Source organism: Psittacula echo (genome assembly GCF_963264785.1).
Source record: "Psittacula echo genome assembly, chromosome: 1".
Classification (NCBI taxonomy): Eukaryota; Metazoa; Chordata; class Aves; order Psittaciformes; family Psittacidae; genus Psittacula; species Psittacula echo.
Window position 1 is genome coordinate 85,367,988 of NC_137735.1, and position 19,596 is coordinate 85,387,583.

Here is a 19,596-nt window from a genome sequence, read left to right on the forward strand (position 1 = left end):
CCTCTCCTGTAATTCAGAGCTAATGGACAGCACAAGGACACTTGGTCCTCAGACAGCAGGTGCTATAAAACTGTTCCAGGTGTGTCACACACCTGTTTACATAGGCGTGGTGCCTGAAGCAGAACCTGGTGCCTACTAGATTTCCATACAAACATCCTCAGTGCTTGAAGCAGAACCCACCTGAGAGTTACCAGACCCATTTATGCAAAGACACTCCAAGAAATTCACCACTGTTATAAATGCAAAATTTGGTGCCTCAAGGGGCACACTCAGTCTTTGCACTATGCCTTCATTGTTCGTTTTCCTCATGCTGGCTTGCCCCCTGTGTTCTATAGAGGCTTTCTAAGGGGGTAACATACTGGTACTCATGACACATAGCAGCTCAAGTTCCCCCATCAACATGCCTCCCCTTGCCCAGGTTCTGGCCAACCTTGCCCACTGCCTTGAAGCATCACATGGCCTAGCAGAATTATTCTGGTCTCAAAGGTCCCTTCTGACTTCTCTTTTGTAAGGCTGGCCCAGTCCTTTCCCTTACCTGTTGAGCATGTTGGACTGGTAAATCCTTTTCTCCTGGGTGTTGTAACAGCTGCTCTTGGGCTCAGGGATGAAGCTGTGTTCAGACAGCATATCAGAAGCAGCCGTGGTGATTATGGCTATTCCATCCCTCACTCTGGCAGGAAGACCATAGTCCCATTCATCATATGAGACAGAGATGAGCCCAGTGGGGAACTCAGATGGCACTGTGTCTGTATCCCCTGCCACCAGGCTGGGCACTATCCACGTGTAACCATAGCCTGTCAGACCCACAGAGTTGGCCACCTCAAAAATGTAGGTGGCCTCTTCCTTTGTGCAGTAGAGGAGGATAACAGGGCTTTGGAGCTTCTTGAGCTGGTTCTGGATCTTTGAGTCCCCATCATCCAGAGACATGTCCAACAGGAGGACTTCCTCCAATTCCCAACCCACAAAGCTGTGCTCAATGGTACTGCGGATCTTGTTCACGAAGTCCTGATAACCAGGGAAATAAGTAGTGACAATGGAGAAGATGTACCAGTCATATTCTTCCATGATGTTGAGCATGACAGAGGCTTGCTGTTCTATTGATGGACCAAACTGGAAGAACATGGATGACTCATCCTAGATAGGAAGTCAAAGAGAGGAAGAGAGAGAGAAAGAAAACAAGAATAGGTCAAAGGAAATAAACAGCATTCCTAGTCAACCCATTGAGTGTGGAGGGGGAGGCATGCAATCAAAATCTTACACTTCATGTCTTGGCCAGAGCTTACAGATTCTTCTTTTAAAATTTTAAAATTTAAGTGAAGCAAGTGGGAAGGAAGTAAAAGCCTTTTTATGACCAGCTGTCCTTACTTTATTTTTAAAGGCAGGTTGCCGAAATTACTTAAAGATTTCAAATGTTAGGCATGATTCTAACAGACAGGGAACAAGTGGTACACAAGTCAGCAGAGAAAAAGAGAATATGTACAAAATATTCCACGGCTGCAAAAATTTAGAGTTTTAATCCCCAGATTATCATACCCTTATATGTAGTATAAACAGGGAACACAGCAGCTTTGATACTGGTTCAGTTTGGGATGGTCATTCCAGTTTGAGTATCCAGATTGAAGTAGTAGAGTAGACAAAACCATGAGACACAAATAGCTCTGAGAATCTCCACTGCAAGCTCCTTGCAAAGCAAGCAGTAGCACAGAGTGCTGCAGCTGTGAAGGTTCCATCTCAGAACAACATAAAACATTACTAAAATGGAAAAAATAAAATTCTAAACTATTATGGGCTTTGTTTATACCATGTTTTAGAGAAATGTCAGCTCAATATTTCCTCTTGGTATTGCTTTCATACCCTTCTACCGTACCAAGCTCATCTTCGCCAGAACCAGAACTTGTACCATTTTATAACCTCCAAGACTCCAAGGAAGTTTTGTACAGGTCTCAGCTCTCCAATGGTATACTGTAAGACTTTTTATCCTGGAATTTCACAAGATATCAGGCTTTCAATTTGTGACAGATCCAGTAAAATCCAAATACTTCCTTTTGCCCAATTCATGATGGAAAAGAATGGAAAAAGCATTTGCCAATATGCTGTCTTCCACTGACTTCTGTAGAGTAGGATTAGATCATAAACAAACAAAAAAGACAGAATGAAATCTGCCTCTCTGCAGAGATTCCCATTATAATAAGAAAGTTTTCCAAATCCAATCACTACTTTTAGGAATGAAATAGCAGTCCCACCTTCTTTTCAGTAAGCCAGAAAAGCTGAACCAGAGATTCAAAAGGAGGCAGTCAGGAGTTTCAGACCTAGGGAAACTCATTGTGTAAATGCCTCAAGATATTACCTCAAGATACCTGCATTTAGAACAGTTCTCTATCAAATTCATTCTCCTACAGCCTGGCAAGTAAACCTGTTTTTCAGCAAGGATGCCAGTTAATTATCCATCAATCCATCCCTCCCTCCATCCATCCCTTCTTTAGCCATGGTTTTGATTACCTATAGCCATTTTCTCTATTGGCAAAATAAGCCATAGATCAGGAACTCCAGGAAAAAAAAGAAAAGAAAGCTTGGATCCTGCATGCAGCCCTAAGCTTTTTGTTGCTCTTTCCTGAACTCCCTAAGAGTCACGTCCTATATGAAAGAGTCCTTGCTCCTATATCCCCATGCCTCTCCTATAAGGTTTGGTGATTAAACTCTGCCCAGTTCCACACAGCTCACCACCTACTTGTGAAAGTACTCTTAGGGCTGTTCTTTGCTCACTGCAAAAAGAAAAAAGTATACACAAAGAAAAAGAAGATTTATTAATCAAGATCAATTAGAGATGTTAAAAAAACAGGAGCAGCAACAGAGCCCCTCAACCTGTGGAAAAAAAGCTCGTATTTTCTATGACTGGAATTCAGCCTGTTCTCCCAGAACTGCTCAGGAATAGAACTTACTCTTCCAATAAAAAAAAACAACCTTTTTATCTTTGAAGCTTATGTAGAAAATCAGGAAAGGCAGAGGAAATATTAAACTATTCTCATGGCATGCACCAGAATTTGAAGAAAGCCTGAACAAGCATCTTCAATACCCTTCACTGGGCCTTTGAAAGCCACTTGTAGAAAACTGAATGCTAGAGTGTGAAGACTCAGCCTTAATGTAACATGAAAAGGCAAGACAGCTACACTGATGACTAGTATTTATTTTTATATTAATTTCCACAAAAGCTTTTCTATACTCATGCATAAGAACCTCTGAATTGCCTGTAAATTTCCAGTTTCTATCAGAAAGTCTAAAAGTTGAAGGACCTGGCTATTGAATTACAGGAATATTTGACACAGAGCACCTTGAAGTCTTGTCTGAAAAAATTCTGGGTCCTTTTCTCTGTGACAAATAAGGGATGGAAGATGATAAATCCACTTGTGTTTCAAGGCTGCATATAAACACACACACAGAGGAGTTAGTAGGCAGGTGTGAGGGAGGTGCAAGGTGCAGGAGGTATTGCCCTTCGTGTGATTTTAAACAGGGTCAAATACTCCAGTCAAAAGTGTCCACTGACAGCTCATTCCACACAAGTGCACAGCCCAACTGTTGAAATAAGCTCCAAGACTTGGGGAGAAAATTTGGAGCTCCTCACTAACCAGAGTGTATCAGAACATCAAAAATCAATACACCAAATAGATAGCTTTATCACAATCCAGATAAACAATTCCTCTCCACTGAGAAATGTAAGCATGCCTCCCTAAATCAAAGAGCACAGACCACTTGGCTGTGCATATAATAATTGCTCTTGAGCAACCACTTGCATTTTTATTAAAGAAGGAGCAAGAAGAGACAACTTCTATTTAAAATGAGAGCAGTAAGGAGGTGCAAGCCAGTCCAGCTTTTGGCTTGCCAATATGTCTCTTGGCACTTGATCACCCCAATACTTGGGTGTAGCCAAATGTTCTTCATTCCTTAACCAATCCAGCACTCAGAAAAGGGAGGGCAAGGGAAGAAGAAATGACAACATTTAGAAGTGTCCCTCATAATATATCAGGAAAACTGCTGATCGAGCTGAATAGAAATCTCAGTAAGTGCCTTTTGGGGGACAAAAAGCAACTAATAAAAATGCATGAGAGCCACAATTTCCTTATTTTTGACCACACCTGGTGGGAAGTCAGGAGAAAAGAGAAGGAGTTGAACTTAGAGAACCACAGGGCTACCAGACAGAGCAGGAATTTGACTTCAGTGTGGTGTTACAGTGAAAGCTTTTAAATTAGGAGATAGATCTAAAGATGTTTTACATATACCCCATAGAATCATTATAGCTTTATTAGAGCCTAAAACAAAAAAAGGAATATTTTAGCCCCCCAACCCCCAGATATTAAGGGTTTTTACAGAATCTTACAGGCTTCTATTTTTCTCCTGCAGAAATTTCATGCTCTCCACCTCCTCTTTTCACCTTGGAACAGCCAAAACACGGTTCAACATTGCCACTGGGAGACAGACTTGAGTTTGGGATAGGTTGGGTTCAAAGCAGAAGCCCCTTACACTGCACATCATCCAGGTGTAACACAATCCCCCAGCTATAGCAAAAAGCTTGTCTTTCTCCTACAGTTCTTTCACCTGCAAGCTCAGGCTTTCCACAGCTAACTGCTGCAAGAGACAGCAAGATGCTGCTGGGCATCCCCCACCCAGTTTGAAAGAGTAGAGGGTCCATTACAGGATCTCAATGCCTCCAGAGATCCTAGTACTCCCCCACAGTCACCCTGCAAGGTCAGGGATCTGTAGTTTGCAGAGCTGAGCTGGAGGTGGAGTTGATCAATTGACACAGCACCACTCCCAAACTGACAGATGGCTTCCCACAGAAAATCTGCTTCGAGTTTACTGCTGCTGGGACAAGTATTGCCTCTTCCTCCTGCACGTTTAACCCCTCCGATAAGGAGGCTAGATTGCACACGGGGAAGGTGCAAAAGCACTCACTGTGAAGCCTCTTCTTGGAAACTGGTAGCTGGTGAATTCCTTGGTGGATGGAAGAGGATTTGCAGAGGTGGCACAAAGTTTAGAGACCAAGCAAGTATTATTGCCACCACTTCTAAGCTGTCCGGTGCCTTCCACCCCTCAAGGACAGACAGGCCCATGCAGATACTGCATAAAGCCCAGGTCTGGCAAACACCCCACCCAAGATGCAGACCCTTGGCAAGGCTGCAGGTGACTCTCTGAGGAGCCCTCCTACAGCTGCACCATTTGAAACCAATCACTGCCATTTAATGAACCATTAGATTACCTCAGATGTGGTAGGAGAGATCCCTGGGGTGCTGTTCTCACAAGTTCCTTTCTAACAGCCTCTCTGGATTCCCCAGGCAAGCAAAAGCAATTACTGCTTTACAAACAACATCTTAATCCAGAGCTAAACTGTTTTGCACTGGGCAGTCTAGTGAGCATTCCTAAAGCAGAGGAATGCAAGATCTCCAAAAAGAAGTTGCAGCGGTCCAGCCATCTTGAGGAACTAGAAAGACTTCTACTGAGGCACAGTGTTAACTGCTCACTTGGGAACTGAGGAGATCAGCATGTTACATTTCCTCTGTGCAGCCTATCTGAATGTATTCAGCTTTGGTGTGCCATGTTCTGGTGGCTGAGCCATGAACAGTTCTTTGCTACTGGTGGCAAGTCCCTTTAGCTCCAATCCAAGTGCCAGACCCTGCAGGGGCCAGGTGTGTCAAGCTGTGCACAAGGAATCTTAGTGAGGAGCAAGTCAAGAGCATATGTCTGCTTCCTGCATCTGGAGAAATAAACCATGTTTTTGCAAAATGGCCTAAGCTGCTATATCTTCACAAATGCAGCAAAAATACAATATGTGCTGCCCTGGAAGTAACCCCTTTTTATTAGGCTTTTGGGAACATCAGTATATCTAACCCCATTTGCTGTTTCATTAAGCTTCCTGTGCAGCCATAATTTGACAACTGGTATCTGGCCTTCCTTCCGTTTCCAGTTTGTAAAGGGAATCCTATAAGATCCTAACAACTTAAGCCACTATCGTTTCCCAAAGTCCTCTTCTAATTTTCCTGATTCAGAAGAAAAGCTGTTAGTGTTTAGTGTTAGTCTTTAATAGGGTCTTGATTTGCAAAATTCCTCTGTGACCTACAAACAAAATACGTAGGGATGTCTCTTGTTTAAACTTCAGTCCTGCTTACCACACATTTTGTGAGGGCAAAAAGGAGTGAGAAAGCACCAAATAACTTCTGGGAAAACACAGATTTTAATTTCCTCACCTATGTATTTCTTTTCTTCAAAATTGAGACACCATGTGCGCTTATTTGTTACAGTGCTGGTGGGATACCTGATTCACTGGGAATTTTATTGTCCATGATGGAAAATGCTGCAAGAGTTCAAAGTCTTGTAATTAAATTTTCTATATTTCTGAGTCCCATTTGTTATAACAGATCTGACAGGAAATCAGGATCTTTGTTGCTTAAGTGTTCATTTACTCCTGTTTATTCTTACCACAAATGCATCACTGCCTCAGGCTAGCCTGAAGTCAGGATCTTCTGCCTGTTTGTTTTTTTTCTCCCCACACTTAATTTATTTAGCTTTCAACAAATCAATACAATAAAACTCTGTTTTTAATATTACATGCTGTATCATCCTGTGTGAGTCCTTTCCCTGAGTGCTTGCAGTAGGGACTATGAGAACACAGTAACACTACAGCCCTAGCACGATGTTCTTGTGGTGGGATTGGCATCTAGAACAACACTTTTCTGTATCTCTCACACACATACATGCTCAGATTTCCACAAGTACGCATATTGACAGCAAAACCTACTCAAAGTAAGGTTGGAGCACACTGGACTGTGTAATTTCTGAATGACTCTGCCTAATTGATACTATTTAGTAGGATTTCGAAACTTTCCTGTCTTATTAGGTTTCCTGAGTTATTACTGATTTTGGCTTGCACAACAGATGGAGCAGTGACCTCCTGCAATCCTTTCCCAGTGCTCTGATTCACTGATGAGTGGATTGTTGTTGGTGAAAATCCTCCAAGCTACCCTGGAAATGTGCCCTCAGTGGGAAGTTCAAATTTGTTAGTTGCAGAAATGTGGTTTACATAACCCTATCATTTGTCAATTTCCTCCCTTGTTCTCATAATAACTACTGAACACACTGGCCTTGTTTGACAGAAGGATACATAGCTCATAGATGGTGGTTAGAGAGAAGTGATTACAGAAATTGGTGGATGAGTGAAAGGGAGAGACCCAGTTCACTGTCCCCACTGGTGGAATGGCAGGCAGGATATACTGATAAATTAGTGAAGGTCTGTAAAAGCCCTCTCTTCCAGGATAGCATGTTGCTCTCCTGGTCCCTGCTAGGCAGGCCATACAAGTGGCCATAAAGGAGGTCTGCAGCAATTAGGAAAATGGTTGATTCTCTAAGTCTTCTCTGGAAGCCACGATCCCTGGTGGCTACAAAGAATAATTGCAATAACAAATCTAGAGTTGCTAGTATAGCTCAATTTTGTCACCAGGGTAAACGGTAACAAATGTAGTAAGATTCACATGTGTAATGACATTAACTATAGACATACGTATCATCATATACACAGATCCCAGTCATGGCTTGGACATTAATCTCTCCGTAGCAGTGGAAACAGATCTGCTGCAGAGCCTTAGCCCAGGGGCAACTGTGTAAGTGCTCCAGCACCAAGGAGTTCCTGAGAGCTGCAATAAAAATGTCTCTGATTAAAGATGACTCAAGGGCTGAAAACAGCTAAGTGATTTCCACTTTCCACTTAAGGGTCTACAGAAATCATTCATTCGAAACATTTTGCAACAGAGAAAACTCAAGATACCCTGGATTCTGTCATCTTGATCTTAGGATTGTTTCCCTCCATACCACATGTAGTTAACAAAAAAAGATGAAAAAGCCGAACATACCCAGGGCCATTGACTGACATACAATTCAGAGAAAAACCTCAGAAGTCTTTTGGCTAAGGAGGGAATGCACAATTTGTGACTTTTATACACAGTCACTGGTCAAAGCAGGCTAGTATATGCTGGTATGCTATACTAGTTTTCCAGAGCATCATATATGGATGCCAGCACTTTTCCACAGAGGGGAAATGGCAGTTAGAAAGCTGCCAGGATAAACAGTTTTCACACCAGGCTTGTTGCATTTCCATTTTCACCTCTGTATATGTGCGGTTCCTTGTTTGATGAGCTTACATGGATGGATTAAACCATTGGTCACTCTGGGTAGATGCTGCCCACCAGGTGCCATGTTATACCATGATGGCAATCTGGACAACCCCAGCTTCCCTGTCCCAGCTCCAACAAGTTCCCTAGGTTGGGTTAATATCTTGACATTGCCAGCCCAGAACAGTTAGAGGAAATTTAGACCGTCTCATTACTCATTTACATCATTACTCAATTACATCATGGTGTTTGCCTGGGACTTCTTTTCTGGCTGTCTTACCCTCCAGACTTAGGACTGAATTTTGACTGTAAGCTGAATGAGATGTCTTTGGTATAGCCATATTAATCAATAGTAGCCATAAAACTATCCAACACTCTTAAAAAGTCCAGTCATAGTATTTGGCAAGATGTCATTGAATATTTTGATAATTGATTCTCCAATCAGGTATCCAGGGTGAAATACTATTTCTTTTAATAATTTTTAAATTAACTGCTCTTTCATTTCATCAAGTATGCCTTTGGTCTCTTATTGTGAGCAAATCTTATTATGAACTGAACCTCCAAAATTTCACAGAATCTATTTAAATAAGCCCTGGAAGCCCAGCACTGCATCCAATACCCCCGGAGTCTCTTAGGAGCTGGTGGTCTCCTCATACTATGGCCCAGCTGCAGACAGGTCAGAGTGTGTCCGTGAGGGCCTCCATTCCCCTTCTGTCTCATGAAGTAGTGATATCCCTTTTCTCTCAAAATTCTGCATTGCTTATTTAAGTAATTACCTTCTGCAGGCAAAACTGTTAGTTGCTCTATGTCCTAACACATGGCACCCACAGTCCTGATGATTCCAATGTCTACTCAGCCTTTATGAACAGAGCGAAGTTAGCTGCACCTGCACTCTGGGCTGGCCAGATCACAGCTGAAGCAAAGTAGTCAACTTAAGATAATACTGTGCCAAGACTTAATCTTTTCTTTGAGGCTGGTCTTATTAACCAATTTAGGTAATTTTCAAAGCATTGATAATAGCTTACATACTCTTTGATATGGCATCTGGCTTGCCTCAGAGTGCAAGTGAGTAAGCAGCTGAAGAAAAGCCTGTGTAGATGTGCCTTTCACTTTCCGTAAGGCTTCAGCCTCATCCACTCTGCCCAGCAGTAAACGGTAATTCTCTTACTCAAAAAAAAAAAACCAACAACAAAACACCACAAAAACCCAAAAAAGAAACCAAAATAAAAAAAAAGAAACCCAAACCAAAAAAATCACCAAAAATAAGCAATCCCAAACTCTTTAAAGTGGAGAGCTCTCCAGCAAAGGGAAGAAGCTCAGCTCACATACTCCAGATTTCACGCTGCCCCATATCTGGCTGCTTCTTTTCTAAGGGGTCATAATTATGCTCTGAGTACAAAAAAAGAAAGGAAAAAAAAATAGATAAAAAAAGGTTCAGCTCCCACCACTTTGGTCCCACTTAAGCAGTGGAGTTTCCCTGGCAACCACGCACACGTAATGCAGCCATGTCCATACGCTCCCCACCACAGCTGGCAGGAAGGGCCACCATTGCTCCCTGCAGTGCTACACAAGGTAGAGCACAGCCCACCAGTGCTGGGGCTGAAAAGACTGGGGCTGCACATCACTACCCACACCCCAGAGAGAAACTCATTGCCTGGCAGCCTGCTGGACCTGCAAAGATGCTCAGGAAGAGGAGGGTGGCTAATGGCCCACTGGACTTCTTGTGCCATGTAACTAGGGGCAAGCAGGAGGCAAGTCAAGATTTGGCCTCCTTCTTTGGGGCTGGTTCCTGACTGCCTTCATGGTCCTTGGAGCTGTTTTCCTCCGTGGTGTGAGAGGAAGGTGTGGAGTATGTATGTGCTTTGTTCCCCTGTGTTTATACACTGCTCTTAACTTGAAGGTTCAGTCCCACAAACACAGCCAGGTTTATTCAGTTAGCCCAGGTCACTGGCTTTCTGCCGTGAGGCTGCCCCAAAACTCAGAAAGAAGGGAGCCCACCTTTTGTCCTTCTCAGCCTGGAAGTACATTCAGACATTTCATACTCACAGCTTTAGGGGACCGTGAGGTTCTACACTACCCTTCACTGCACCCTCCAAATCAGATTCTATCACATTGGAAATGAGGTGCTGCTTGCTCAGAGTATACCGCCTCCCTGCCCTGACCTCTCCCAAACCTGACTCACCCCAGCTCACTCCAACCTGTGTTTTACAGCATGGACTGGAATAGCAGCAATGTTGAAGCCTTTCTGTGCACCAGGTGAGAAGGCAGCTCTGTGTGGTGCATTTTAAGAGGGATTTTACTACTTTCCTTACATTGCCAAGATAGTATAAAATAGCACTGGCATAAAATGAAGAAACAGTACCCTGTTGCAGGTTTTCCATTTTTGTTTGGACATCCTGCTGGCAAGCAGCTGCCTCATTAGCACATAACATGTATGTCTGCACCAGACAATAGGAGGCATCTGGCCCTAAGGCATCTGTGCATCAGCACTGGGTGGAAACTCCAGCTCATGTCCAGTAGAGATGCCCTGTCAGGAGAGCTAACTAGTTCAGACCCCAGCCTGCACCACCCTGATGACACTCCTGATTTCAGATCTAGTTGGGAATTTGCTAAGCCTGAGGAGAAGAAACAGAGGTGGATTCCTGAACCACTGGACCTGGACTATGGATTCAGCCCCTGCTTTAGAAAGCTACTGTATCACTGAAGTGTTTTACAAGAGTCCTTGGCTGGAACAAGCAGTATGGATTTCAGTATGCAGCCTGATTTGTCATGCTTGAAGACCTGATCCCCATCAGAGATGCCTTCGGCCACAGCAAGTTACCATCCAGGATGGATGAAAGCATAGCAGCACCTACTTTCTCTCTACACAGCTCTCCTTCCTAATCAACCAGTGAGCAGTGCTCCTATCGGGAAGCTGCTGTCATGCCTGTCTTGCTCATGTAATTGATTCACAAAGTTTTAAACAATTATTGATTCTCCTCTTCTCCACTGTGGAGACATTGAGACCATGGAGTTATTTACACAGATATTAGAAAGGAAAGAAGCTCAGTCCTCAGATGTTCTTTTTGAGTTCTCATCTATTAAGTCTCAGAAAATAGGAAGTTTCCTACAGCTTTACAGACAAAAGCACTCATAAATACGTTAAGTTCCCTACACACACACAAGCCCATCCAAACATTTGCAGGATGTTCTGCCAAAACCACACCAGCTGAATTATTGCTTTCTTTTATTTTCTATTGGGATCATAACTCTTCAGTTCCTTTTCTTTGCCCTGATGATTAACAGCCATTTGCCATGCCCCTTAACTGCTACGAGACTGAGGCACAAATCGTGGCAAACTTCCTATTCAAGAAAAAGCCATTTCTGAGCTCCAATGAATTGGAAATTGTTCTTGGTAAAAGCCTGGACTACAGGAGACATACCAAGATGGAGCTTGCAATCTTCCCCACAGCTCCTGAAGCACTTCACATTCATGGTTGCTACAGAGATTGGTGCTGTAAGCACCATTATATCCACCTCCATGATCTAAGAACATGAACGTTTACACTTCTCAGGGTTTGGTGAAGAGAGTTTGAAAGAGGAAATCAGTCCCTCTGAGCTTGCAATAAGGGTGCTATGAGTTTCAGTTCTGAACTTCTTTTTGCTTGGGCAATGAAAATCAGCAAGTCCATTTCTAGTCATCTTAACTCTGTGCTGGAGCACACATAATTAAATTAACTTTTTTTCTATAGTTACCTGCACATCAATAAAAAGTGCCATCTATATATTCAATATGCCCTTGACATAACTTTAAAGCAGCAACATCACAAATAAGATGCTCTTTTTGTACTTGAAAACATATTTTTTATCTATATTAGGCTTTGTACTTTTTTAACCAAAACCTGAGTCTGGGACTGAACTGACATCTCTTTTTCAAGATCACACACAGACATGAGGCAGTGAGATTTCTGTTGAGGATCAGCACAGCAGAGAAAGGGATTGATAGAGCAACAAAAGTATTTGCTTCTGCTGGCCATTAATAATAAGAGTAACAAAAACATCTAAGAGAATAAAAGCCAGGGTGAGGCATGTAAGGTTTAGAAATAGCTCTTCAACTGACTCAAAGGCAAAGCCAATGCATCTTGTTTTCCCGCATCTCCCATTGTCTGTCCTCTTTATTAACCACACAGTCCAGCACAGTGGGGGAGTGGGAAGTAGATGGAAGCATCAGCAGGAGCTCTGGCAAGCTGGGTAGAAACGAGCTATTCAATCTGAACATTGGCTGGTCAGGGCCCATGACAAAAGATGGAACAAATAACTATAAAAGAGGGGAAAGAAAAAGCCATGTCTAGCACTGCACCTCCTGCAAGGGAAGAGGCATTGGCTGTGATGTTTTGCCTTTTCCTTCCACTTTGTATCACTCTGTCTCGTTATTTTCTGTCTTCCTGCATACAGTTGCCTTCAGGTGCTTCAGGTGCATGCAGTTGGATATGTGTGTGTGTATATACACCTATACATACATATCTACACATACACAGGGCAAGTGCACATAGGCAATTCTACATGCAGGATGGCTCAAGATAGGCAAATTGCCTCATCTCCAGTATACCAACTCAGACTGGCAGCACCTGAATTGGATTAGCATCCAACAATGATCTCTATGAAATGAGGTGATGGTGCAGTCCAGCCTTACTGACAATAAATGTCTACATCACCACACATGCATTCAGTGCTAACTAAACTTCTGGTTAGTGCTCTCAGAAAGAAGCCAAGCATTACACAGACTGCTTCATTACAAAGCCCTGGCCACAGCCCAGAGGAAGAGAGTTTGCATGCCTTCAAATTGTGTGTGAAAGCATTGAAAACATAGTTTTAACAGACTTTGTTCTTCCTGACAAATACAGTCCTTCAGGACTCATCTTTCATGGAGGCAAGCAGTCATCTATTAATATACACCAAGAGGATTTGGATTATTAAAAAAAAAAAACCAAAACAAACCCCAAAACCCCCACAACTCTGTCTTTCCTTTCAGCAGATCAGAAGGAATACTTGTGGGAAGGGAATAGCCACAGAAAGGTTTATTTCAGGGTGCAGCTAAGCAATTCTGGAAGCTGAGACAAAGTCATTGCTCTGGTCATCTAGCTTCAAGATCCTTTTTTTTTTTTTTTCCAGGAAGAATTGCTTTTTCTCCTTTTCATGCAAAATCTCTGAATATCTGCCTTCTGAGAAGTACTGAGCTGAAAAACCTTTCCTTCAAGTCTGGTGGCTAGTGCAAGAAGCTCAACCTTTTAATTATCTCAATGGATGCAGGATGTGTACATTCCCACACTACGCATCCATCTGCACTGCGTAGGAGCAGATCATAGTCTTGGCATCGGTGCTCTTCAAGGCATGCAGCCTTGCAGAGTGGGCATGCTTGCTGAATGAAGCACACTGCATGGAAGTCATCAAGCTAGTGCCCTACAGCTCATCTGATATCCAGCTGCTCTTGCTACATTACCTAGTAATTTTTAAGAGCTGGTAGTAGATCTTCTCCTTTCACTCATCACACTAATCCCACTAACTTCAAAGTCACACCATACTCTCTAGGTGGAAGTGAGGATGTGGTCAGGCTCCTTGTGCATTCAGCAGTAGGCTATGGATACAACCTCTCTATTCATCAGTAGGAAAACACAGCCTTTACAGCTATCCCTCACTGGCCTTTCGTCCCACAGAATCTCTCTATTATGTAGCTCTAGGATACCCAAGAAAGGAAAATTATGCATTTAAAAATGTACATATTCCCTCCACATATAAAGGGCTGAGGATCATAAATTTCCTTTTTTACAGGGAGCTTTCTGAGGGCCCTTCAGGTATCTGCTGTGGGGGACTTTGTGCAACCCATTCATAATTTCTGTATTTCATTGCTATGCAACAAGAAAATTGCTGGGTCCCCAGAAGAATTTCACTTCGCTCCATAAGCATCAGCATGTCTGTTTCAGCAGAGATTAATCATACAGGCCCTCCTGGCCTTGGACTCAGCCGTTCTCAGGGCTCCTCTAAACAGGGCAGTTTACTTCCTTACACAAGATCAATTGTGCATCTTGGACTTAAACAAAGGAAGCCCCCAGTCCCCTGCAACATTTTAACTCAACAGGTACTGCTCAACAGTTTGTAGTCTAAATTAAGATGAACAGTATTTCAAATGGAAGTGGCAGGAGGACTTCCAGCAGGGTAGTCATAATCCCTCCTGCTGGGATGTGGACAGTAGACAAACTGGTCCCATTCCTGTTGAGTCCTCGGAGGGGATCTTTCAGGACTGTAAACAGGCAACACCTTTCATCCTACAGCTTCCACCAAACCACATCCTCAGATTTTAATAGTATCCTGCAGTCTTTATGGGCTCAGAAGGGGGGATTACTGCCTCTCAAAGTGCCAAGAGCTTTTGCTACAATTGCTGGATTTTCCCTAAAGTGCTCCCCTCCAGGTATTGAATGAGCGAGGTATTACAACTGAAAGATTGAAAGAATTTCATTTAGCAACTTTTTTTTTTCTCAGTTGATTTACTCAATGCAGATGAAGTACAATAGATGAGATTGCTTTGCTCATCCATATCTGCATAAGCTTGTTTTAAGTACATTGTCTGATTACATCAACTTCCCACCAACAGCCTCCTCACATCTCCAGGCCGCTCAAAACCATGCCCAGATTGTGTAATGCCACAGCCCCATATCAGAGATGCCAGAGTTAACCTGGACTCCCTAGTAAGTCCACAAGGCACAGCAATACCTTGCAGAAGTACTAGCTCAGAACCCTGAAGCTGAAGAATGATTTCAGTACAGTCCCTGAGATAAATTTGTGATGACACAATTGTACCACTCTTAGAGCTAGCCTGTTGGGTGCTACCTGAGGGTCTGCACAACATGCCATGCAGCTATGACCTCCTCAGTCTCACTCATTCCCTGCAGTGCCTAGGCACCCCAATATCTTGGAGTGCTTACCACCATAGCTGCCACGGGACATTTACAATTGCTGCCTGCTCCTATGGCTCCCTTTGCCCCCACTGCCTCAGCAGAGGTTGTTCTCTCTTCCCCAGGGACCAGGGAACATAGAATCCTAAAATCTAAAATCTTTTCTCTCAACCCCACCTTGGACACTCCTACAGCCCCACACGGTCCCTATGCATAAGCTTCCCTCCCACCCACCGAGTGCAGGGCAGCTGTGACCATCCTGGGACTGGAGCAGAAGGAGGTGAGGCCAAAAGGACAGCAGACGGTGGGTTCATGTCCACATACACGCACATCCCGATTAAGGATCCAGCTTTGTTTCCATGGCAACGTGCAGAGCCGCAGCAGAACGGTCCCTTTCTGCGCAGCAATGGCAGCCATGCCCTGCACCCCTAAATCCTCCCGCTGCTCCCAGCCACTGCCAGGGCTTGCAGTGACCCTTTTACACACCTTCCAAAGCCTGGCAGATTAAGACTCGCAGATTTCCCACTCATGATGCGACGTCCAGAAAACAGGAAAATAAGGATGCACACTAATAGCGGTAACAGAAATAACACTACCTGTCACAGTCAAGCTGTAAACTCCTTAGAACAGCATTACAAAGAAATGCCTTTTCTCTCCTGGAAGCTGACAATGATAATCAATGGAGTGCAGCTCACAGAATTAAAAGAAGATATCTTTTCCTATGTGCAGGTAGCTCCTTAGTACACAGCCAAGCAGCCAGCACTCTCCTGAATCTGCTACCAAATGCCACTTGCAACCAAAGCCAGCTCCACCTTTCAGGACAGGTTGTTCCATGGAGCCCACCTTCCCATGAGACAGTACTAATACCTTGGTCCCTGTGGTAGGGTGGTGAAACACAAGAGGACAGCTGAGACCCTGGGTCTTGACAGCGTGCACCCTTCTTAGCAGCTCCACAGGGAAAGGCATGTAGGACACGGTTAAGTATTTCTTCAGGCCTTCTGCACTCAGAAAATCTACCTGTCATCTTACAACTGAACCACAAGCAGGACTGAAGTGCTCATGATTTCTTAGCCATTTCTACTACATGTCTTAAGGGTTGTCTGCTGACAGAAGATTGGGAAAATTAATCCAAATTAACTAAAGTTGTGAGTTTAGCATGAATTCATTAAATCACATTAGCCTTGAATGGACACATTTCTTCCAAATTAAAGCAATCCTTAGAAGAAAATTGAAATAAACTGAATTAAGGTCCTTTTAATCCTGAAGAACGAAGTGCCTACATGGGGTTTGTTGTAATTAAGGAACAGCAGTCTGGAAGGGATGTCCCAGCCTCAGTATCCCAGACAGTCTCTCCATATTAGTCTTTTCAAGAACCTTTCATGCTTTCACTGGAAAGGGATTAGGTTTCTTGCTTTCCCTGTGCAGTCTGGAAGCTGGTGCAGAACTTTGCTGTACTGATGACTTTCTACTGAAGCCCATTCCTGGCCAGTTAATGACTAGTTCCTCTTTACCTTGAAGAGCTCTCCTACTGTCACAGTATTTTCCTCTTACTCTTTTTTAATGGAGGGCAGCCTTTTATATTCTCTCAACCTGCATTTTGCCAGGTTAAGTAAGCTACACTATCTTAGTTTCCTCTTGTAAAATGTGTTTTTCCTTCTCATTACCAACCAGATACTTTTCTGACTCCATTTTGCTTTAATTGGGATAACTGGAATTATACACAGAATTGTACACATAGGAAATTACACTAGAGCCTGTTACAATGATACTGATACTTCTCTGCCTTGGCAGGGAATACCCTGCCTGGCACCTAGGAACATAATTGTCTTTTATGCTGATGTCTCATATTGAAGGCTCAGTCATCACATCAGTAAATAATACTCCCACTTTTCCTCATTTTCATTTGCTTCTAACTGATAATCCCATTGTTTTTAAGATTAATTAGTAGAAGTAAAAAAGAATCTTCTCATACAGGCCAGCAGACTGTGCAAAGGCACTCAGACCAGCTAGAAGAAATAGAAGTAAGAAACAATAGAAGCCCAAACAATTTCTGCTGCTCAAGTCCTTCAGATCTAGTGTGGGTTCCAGCATGTGGCTCCATACCAGGCACTGTAGATGTGTCTATCTGCATGCCTCTGAACTTCACATAAGTGCATTTCACCTTCTTTCTATATTGTAGTCCTCAAAACTGTCCATTTCTTCCTGTTTGTTCCCTATTCTACTCCACTGATTACACTACTCCCAAGTGTGCACAAGTGTCCTCATGAACATGATCCCTCACATTCCTACATCATAAATCAGAACCAGACATGAGAAACATTTACAACTCTGTGGTTTAGAAAGTTTCAGATTAGCCACACTACACTTCATCTCATATCTGATGTGGAGGAAGGGAGCAAGGGAGGGAGGTTAGAGATGGGTAACTGATGGAAGAGAGACAGCCAGGTTTCCCATTCAGAGAAGCACTACCTATCACAGGACACAAGCACGTTTACAGAGTGTCACATGAATACAGTCAGTTAAAAAAAAAAGGAAAACAGTTTTCATACAATATATCCAAGCTAGGGACTATATTACTACAGGAAATCATTGTACAGAGCAGCAGAAAGAAGCAAAAAGGTAAATTATTAGATTCTGATTCAACATGCCGTTATTGCTATTCAAGATGCCATTTACTGAGGACCAGCTTACTTTGCTGTAAAATTAGACTTTTATCCTGGTAATTTAGGCCTTTTAAAAATATTTATTCACATTTTTTATGCAAAATTACTTAGACCTGGCTTGTCTGTGTTTGTTTGCTGTCAATGTTCCTGTACAGGAGTTTCATCTGCATATTCATGTATGGAAATGTGAAAAAACTTGCAGAAGTGTACATCTTCCCTGTTCAGATGCAAGTATTCAAGCCAGAAGTGCTTGTGCGCTCATTCAACAAGGGAACAGAAACAATACCAAATAGATACCTCTGACCAACCATAATTAAGTAATGCAGCCTGTATCAATCCATAGAGTAAATATTTTCCAAGAAGTTCACTGAATAAATTCAAATAAATTTGAGGAAATTATGATCCACACAATTGGTATTCCATAAGCAGAAAAAGAAGCTAAATTCACTGAATAAGTTATGTGTTGTGAATTAGTCCCCCAGCTCTAGCAATTACTATGGCTGGATTATTAAAATGGATGGCTAATTTAGCATCAATAGTACTATTTTTTGTTCTGGGTACTCAGATAATACTACTTAGGTCTTCTATAGCACTGCTCAAAACAAATTAAATGACAGTGTCCCTTTTTTTCTTTTTTTTTTTTTTTTTTTTTTTTTTTTTATACAGTGGAAATAAATAAAGCAGAGAATCAACCTTCCTGGTGTCTGTGTGTACCAAACTTCTCAGTATGAACCAGCTTAGCAGACTGGAGGAAATACAACCCATATCCCTGAAGAGCCAGCTAGATCCTCCCTCCAACAACAGTGCAAGAACTAGTTATGATCCTCATGGACATCCCTCATCTCTCTGTATGAGGAAATGGCTGCATTCGGGATGCAGGAAGAGTAGGGATCCTATTAGCCTAAAGCAACAGGCAACAGTTACTGTTTGAAAGTGTCTCTCCAGATTTAATGGGTTCATGTGTGCTAGATTTGCCCTTTTAGAACAGGTTGTTTGGGAAAATTCATTACCAATTGTGATCTTTTCTGTGGTGTCACTGAACTATGATGTTCACCAAACCATACTCCTGTCTGAGAGGTGAATTAGTTATTTGGAGAGCTAGAAATGAGATTGAAATCAGCCTGTTATCATTAAACAATTTGTGATCTGCAGGATCTCTGTCCAGGTCCCTATCGATCTCTCCAAAACACCTCCTTCAGCACGACATTCACAACTGCTACCTTCTTGAAGGAAGGCAAAGGGAGGAGGAGGTCTGAGCTGCCCACTGCCTCCCAGGAAGGTTTTCCTGGGGCAAGGGTAAGAGACTGGCCCAACCCAGGGGAAATGGCAGCATAGCTGCAGGGCAGCCTTCCGTCGTGCTATGTCTGGAATAGCAACCAAGAAAATCATTTTGTGCTGCACAACTCATCAGTTTGGCACCTTGCACCAGCCTCAGAGCTATTCTGGTTAAATGAAACAAGACAATTTCCTGATCATTTCACTAAAAAGAAAATCCTGGGCCCTCCCGGCCCTGATGCAAAGCTGTGGGTTAGTGTTTGTCCATTCCTCCCTTCCCTAGGTGCTGTGCTGCTGCCACACATGAGATTAGCAAGGAGGTTATATTTAAACTTCCAAGAGGAGCTGCTGTGCGATTATGGGTCTATTTAAAATCCTCCGGGCAGCTGCAGTACATAATAACAAGTCAGCGGGAGGGAGAGAGAGGGGAAGGAGGAGAGGGAAAGGAGAGGGGTCAGGAACGTCACAGATTGTCTCCGAAAAATTGATTGCCAGAAGATGGCAGGGGGTGCAGTCAAGTTAAAGATGCCGCACACAAGGTGCGAAAGGGAGAGGGGAGACGTGCAAGAGAGGTGC

The 19,596-nt window shown here is 43.0% G+C and overlaps 1 protein-coding gene across 1 annotated transcript in view; it reads right to left on the reverse strand.

The window, feature by feature from the left end:
* The window catches only part of GRIN2B (glutamate ionotropic receptor NMDA type subunit 2B), a gene marked incomplete at both ends in the record, with an annotated part of 170,140 nt that overhangs the window by 120,221 nt on the left and 30,323 nt on the right, over nt 1–19,596 (reverse strand). Inside the window, one exon of the mRNA XM_080625178.1 lies at nt 536–1,134. Within this exon, the coding sequence (XP_080481304.1) occupies nt 536–1,134 (599 nt within the window). The remainder of the gene's footprint in view (nt 1–535; nt 1,135–19,596) is intronic.